A 6,145-nucleotide genomic window follows, 5' to 3' on the forward strand; every position below is an offset into this window, starting at 1 on the left:
CTGAACAACCTACCATCTGAATCCATAGAAACATGGCAGGAACTTATCGCTGCCTTCTATATGAAGTTCTACCCTAAGCATAAAACTGCAGCTGTTAGGCAGAACATTAGTACTAGTGTGCAACAAGAGGGAGAGTCTCTTTATAGGTTTTTAGAGAGATTCAATGATCTCCTATCCCAGTGTCCTCACCATGGATTTGATAAGATGAAACTTGTAGAGATTATTTATAATGGTTTAGACTATTTGACCAAAGCCATGGTCGAGTCTATGTGCGCTGGTGAGTTCATTAGTAAAAATGTTGATGATGCTTTTACCATCTTAGGAGCTATCGCTGAGAAATCCCAACAATGGGAGTCTTGTGTGGAACCCCCTAAAAGACTCTTGGTCAATAGAAGTAGCACCAATATGGTAGATACAAGTTTTGCGTCAGATGCCAAGTTTGCTGCTTTATCTAGAAGGTTAGAAGCGTTAGAAATGGGTCAACCTAAAAATAAGTCCCTTATTGAACCTAATAGATCCTCTCAAATCTCTAGTTGTGGAATAGAGCCCGATAACTCATTTTGGGAAGGTCAGGTTAGTGAAGAGCAAGCTCATGCTGTCTATAACAATGCTAGGTTTGAGAACCGTCAGAAGTTTGACCCCTACTCAGAGACCTACAACCCTGGTTGGAGAAACCATCCTAATTTCTCTTGGTCTAAGGGCCAGAATCAAGGCCAGTCTAGTAATTCTCAGCCTCCCCCAGGTTTTGGTTATACTAAGAACCCTTCAGGACAGACCCAGAACCCATCTGATAATAGAATAACTAGCTTAGAGGAAACCCTTAGTATATTAAGGAAGAGCCAGGAAATGCTATCACAAATCCAGGAAATGTTAGTAAAAAGCCAGGGTAATTTTCAAGAGGAAACCAAACAGAATTTTAAGAATAGTGCCCAGTCTTTTGCTAAATTAGAACTTCAAGTCTGCCAAATAGCTAAGTATATTAATGAGAGAGAGGAAGGAAGGTTCCCTAATCATACTGATCCTAACCCTAGAGGAGAGAAATCGTACAGTCATGTTAACTCTGTTACGACCCTTAGGAGTGGAAGGAAAGTTGATAATAAGGTCGACATACCTGAAAGTGAACATGCTGTAGTTCACCCTTATGAGACAGAAAATGAGGAGACTGATAGAGTCTCCAAAGAGACCAATGAGGGTCATGATGAGCCCGACTTTGTTCCCAGAGCCCCGTTCCCCCAACTTCTAGTTCCGACTAAGAGGGAGTCCAACTTTAATGATATATTGGAGGTTTTTAAGCAGGTTAATATCAACCTTCCATTATTATATGCAATTAGGAAGATTCCCTCTTATGCCAAGTTCCTTAAGGACTTGTGTACGCGAAAGCGTAAGCTCAGTATCCAGAAGAAATCCTTCATAGCTAGTCATGTGTAGGGCTGCACAAGAACCGGTCTACACGACCTGAACCGGAGTAGAACCGGAAAACCCGGACTTGTACCGAACCGGAACCGGCTTGACCGGTACAGACACCGGTTCTGAAATTTGAGAACCGGACTAGACCGGTACAGACACCGGTTCTTGGGGAGAACCGTACTTGAACCGGACCATTTGTACCGGCTGTTATTAGCCGTTGAGATCTATCTAGGTTTTTAATCCTAGCCGTTGAGATCTATATAGGATGTCGAGAACAAAAGAAAATGAAGAAGCATTCTTCAGTTCTTTCTTCTTCGTCTCTTCTTCTCACTCAGCGGCAGCATCAGTTTCTCGATTCTCTTAGGGTTTGAATCGAGATTGAATATCAGTAATATCAGTGGATCACCATCTCTATCAGGATTCAGGTCAGTATTCTTCTCCTTAGGCTTTGAAACTTTGAATCGTTTGATTGTACATTGATTTTCGTATTGAATATTGATTTTTTTGACATAATCTCTAGCAAACTTTTTGATTTTATGAAGTTAAAATCATGGGTATGGTTCTAATTTCAGTTTTATGATCCGAGTTTTGATTGTATTGATTTTTTTAGGGTTACTGTATATCTGGTTGTATTGATTTTTTTAGGGTTTATTTTTTCATTTTATTTTGTTTTGGTTTGTCTGATTGTCTCTCAGTAGAATTCCTTTTCTAATTTCAGTTTTATGTTCTAAGTTCGTTTGTATTTTTTTTTTTTCAGATATTGAGAAGATTAGTCCAAAGGCCAAAGCAGAGAAGAAGGAAGAATTAGATTTTTGGGGTTCTCAAGTACTGCACAATGGCTTGTGGTAAGCTCAATTTTTACTCAACTCTTATATAAAGAAACAAGCAATAAGAGTTCAGTGCATATTGATATGGATCACAATGCAGTTTATCTATTCCTTGTTAAATTTACTTGAACCTTTACTGACTACTGTTTCTTGTGCAAATTTACTTACTTGTTAATTTCCTCTTTAACTATAAATGAATTTCAGGCTGAACCGCTGAACGCTTAAGGATCGTGATTTGTTTCAGGGCAGCAGGTGTTACAAAATACCCATTAAAGACTTAAAGTACTTCAGAGTATGTAAACTAGCTTGTATTTCATTAATTTTACCCTTTAATGAATCTGTTAAAAGGATAAGGTCAGTTGTAAAATATGTTCTTGGTTCTCCTTCTAGGTATGAAAAGTTTAAACAATGTGCTTCCCTAGCAAAGGTAGATTATAAGAAAGCACTGAATTTAGATGTATACACTCGATGGAATAGCACTTACTTGATGTTAGAAGCTGCTCAAAGATATGAAAAAGTTTTTGCAATGTTAGCACAGATTGATAAGGACTTTCAAGAGAGGTTTATTTTTGAGCAAGACAAGGAATCTGTTTTACCAAGTGATGCTGATATTGAGGAAGCTATAGCTAGTGATGATATCTTGGAAGAAGTGGTTGAGGATATGGAAGAAGATGAAGAGGTTGAGGATATGGAAGAAGAGGTAAATAAGAAGAAGAAAAAGAAAGTAAAGACTCATGCTCCTTATGCAGAAGATTGGGCTTATGCTAGAGGTCTTGTGAAGTGTTTAAAGGTATTCTTCGATGCAACTGTAAATTTTTCTGCTTCTACACAAGTCACTACTCATTCTTTCTTATGGGAGTTGGTATTCATCCATGAACAATTAATTGAATTTAGAGAAAATGTAGCATCAGATCCATTTATTTCACGTATGTCTCGTCTTATGTTTGCCAAGTACAATAAGTATTGGGGTGTGTACGAGAAAATGAATCCTGTTATGTTTTTTGCTCAATTGTTGGATCCAAGAGAGAAACTAAAGGGGTTAGAATTTACTCTTAACTGTTTGTTTGAGAACAATTTGTGGGAGGTTCAAAGAATCATGAGAAAGGTGAAATTAGAATTTCAGGAACTCTTTGATGATTATAGTTCAGTGTATTCAACTCATGAGGAAGGGTCATCTAGTGTTGCTTCGGTAGTTGCCAGTTCAGTTAGCACGCCATCTCAAGGGTTGAAATCAAGAATTCAATCAAGGAAGAGACAGCATTGGGACAACCCAAGTTGTGTTGAAGAAGCAAGAACAACGGAGTTAGATAGGTACTTGACAGATGTGATGATGGATGGAAAAATGCGTGAAGTAGATCAAGATGATGACTTTGACATATTGGCTTGGTGGCAGGCTAATGCAAACAGGTATAAGGTACTGTCCTACATTGCAAGAGATATATTAGCCTTGCCTGTGTCTTCAGTATCCTCTGAATCAGCTTTTAGCACCGGAAAGCGCGTGCTTACTCCATGGAGAGCTTCTATGTCTACAAAGACAGTTGAGGCATTGCTCTGTACACAAAGTTATTTACAAAAACCCATGGCTCTTGATCTACTATGTGATTATGTACCTGATGATGATGGTGAAGATGCGGCAGGTACTTATTTAGGTTTTTCTTCTTTTTTGTTTTCTTTAATAGTAATTACTTTTATTGTATTGACTGAATTTTAATTATTTCTTCTTGTTTATTTTTTTTTGCATGTTGCAGTCATAATTGAGAATTTCCTAAAAGCTTGAAGTTTATTTCTTGGCTCCTTGCTAAGAAATGGAAGGTTGGTAACTTTCTTTATCTTTCTTGTTGTCCTTGTTGAAACATAATTTGGATTCATTTCTATACCAAATTCTCATTACTACTATGTAATTTATGGAAATGAATGCAGGCTAGGATTGCAAATTGCAAGTGCAGGCTTTGCAACCATCCATTTTCGTTTGCAATGATCACATGATTCACATTTCATTTCTTATCGTTATCGACTTGTCGTAGACAGACTTATAGTTGTGGAAATGTTGTTTTTTACTTTTTAGCAAACTGAAATTATTTTGGATTGTTGTTTTGAAGTTATGGAAATGTTGAACTTAAGTATGTATGCAACCTGAACTTATTTTGGATACATTGATCATATGGAAATGTTGTATAACTTAGTATTAATTTGTAACGTTTTCCGGGTAAAAAAACCGGTACCGGTCTTGTACCGGACCGGTACCGGCGGTACAGGTACAACTCCAGGTACAAGTACAGGTACCGGTACTCAAAAAGAGGTACCGGTCAACACCAAGTACAGACACCGGTTCCATAAGAGAACCGGTCCGCACCGGAGTATGTGCAGCCCTAGTCATGTGAGTTCTATTATTCAGAATACCACTACTCCTAAGTATAAAGACCCAGGGTCCCCTACCATTGCTTGTACAATAGGTAAGTACCGTGTTGAGAAAGCATTTCTTGACTTAGGATCCAATGTGAACTTACTGCCATACCATGTGTACCTTAAGCTAGGACTTGGTGAGATGAAACCTACCCAGATGACACTTCAGTTAGCTGATAGGTCCGTTAAAATTCCTCGTGGTGTAATCGAGGACGTTCTTATTGAGGTCGACAAGTTTATTTATCCAGTGTATTTTGTTATCCTAGATACCCAACTTGTCCCTGACCCAGAGAACCAAATACCAGTGATTTTAGGTCTCCCGTTTTTAGCTACATCCAATGCGATGATTAACTGTCGAAATGGTATTATGAATTTGTGTTTTGGTAATATGACTATTGAGCTGAACATTTTTAATATTATTAAGCTACCCTCTGAACTAGATGACTCGAATATAGAAGAGGTGAACATGATAGGAACATTAGTCGAGGAGTCATTACCAAACACTTTGTTAGAAGATCCATTAGAGAAATTCCTAGCTCACTTTGGGATTGATTTTGATGATGATAAGGTGATTAATGAGGTGAATGCTTTGTTAGATTCAACCCCTTTGTTAGATACTAGTAATGGATGGAAACCTAAGTTCGAACCACTATCAATTTCTAAGTCTACCCTAGTTCCTTCTTTATAAGAGCCTCCTAAGTTGGACCAAAAACCATTGCCATATACCCTGAAGTATGTGTTTTTAGGCCTGTCTGAGACTTTACCTGTGATTGTTTCTTCCGAATTGGATAGAGATCAGGAAATTAGGCTAGTAACCGTCCTTCAAAACAACAAGGAAGCTTTAGGGTGGACCATAACAGACATTAAGGGTATAAGTCCTACTATTTGTATGCATCAGATCTATTTAGAGGAAGACACCAAACCTTCTAGGGAGATGCAACGTCGACTAAACCCCAATATGAAAGAAGTAGTTTGAACTGAGGTTCTTAAGCTACTAGATGCAGGCATTATCTACCCTATCTCAGACAGTAAGTGGGTCAGCCCCGTTCAGGTTGTTCCCAAGAAATCTGGTATCACTGTAGTCCAGAATGATAAAAATGAGTTAATCCCGACCCGAGTGACCACGTGTTGGCGTGTTTGTATTGACTATAGGAAATTGAACAAGGTCACTAGGAAGGACCACTTTCCCCTTCCCTTCATCGACCAGATGCTAGAGAGATTAGCTGGACATAGTCACTACTGCTTTTTAGATGGATACTCTGGATATAATCAGATCGTTATTGCCCCAGAAGACCAGGAGAAAACCACTTTTACCTGTCCCTTTGGTACCTTTGCGTATAGACGCATGCCTTTAGGGCTATGTAATGCCCCTGCGACTTTTCAGCGTTGCATGATGAGCATATTTTCTGACATGGTAGAACGGTTCTTAGAGGTTTTTATGGATGATTTTTCGGTGTTTGGTTCGTCTTTCGATGAGTGCTTGCATCATTTGTCATTAGTTTTGACTA

At 38.5% G+C, this 6,145-nt stretch overlaps 1 protein-coding gene and 1 long non-coding RNA gene across 2 annotated transcripts; both read left to right on the top strand.

The window, feature by feature from the left end:
• Positions 1–1,502: 1,502 nt before the first annotated feature.
• LOC113362083 lies at positions 1,503–2,526 on the top strand. Its single transcript, XR_003365545.1, has 3 exons — positions 1,503–1,832; positions 2,165–2,252; positions 2,439–2,526. It is a non-coding gene; the product is annotated as an uncharacterized LOC113362083 (long non-coding RNA).
• Positions 2,527–3,280: 754 nt separating this feature from the next.
• On the top strand, positions 3,281–4,416 carry LOC113362084. The gene is made up of 3 exons (XM_026605077.1): positions 3,281–3,871; positions 3,983–4,046; positions 4,155–4,416. The coding sequence occupies exons 1-2, from the start codon at positions 3,331–3,333 to the stop codon at positions 4,009–4,011; spliced, it is 570 nt and encodes a 189-aa protein (XP_026460862.1). The 5' UTR covers positions 3,281–3,330; the 3' UTR covers positions 4,012–4,046; positions 4,155–4,416.
• The last annotated feature ends 1,729 nt before the right edge of the window (positions 4,417–6,145 follow it).

This window comes from Papaver somniferum, chromosome 3 (assembly GCF_003573695.1).
Source record: "Papaver somniferum cultivar HN1 chromosome 3, ASM357369v1, whole genome shotgun sequence".
Lineage (NCBI taxonomy): Eukaryota > Viridiplantae > Streptophyta > Magnoliopsida > Ranunculales > Papaveraceae > Papaver > Papaver somniferum.

What these genes read in the sequence shown, in the direction of transcription:
- LOC113362084 (XM_026605077.1), top strand. Translation starts at nt 3,331, where the DNA reads ATGAGAAAGGTGAAATTAGAATTTCAGGAACTCTTTGATGATTATAGT. An exon ending in TGATGGTGAAGATGCGGCAG is followed by an intron (nt 3,872 to 3,982) that starts GTACTTATTTAG and finishes TGCATGTTGCAG; the next exon opens with TCATAATTGAGAATTTCCTA.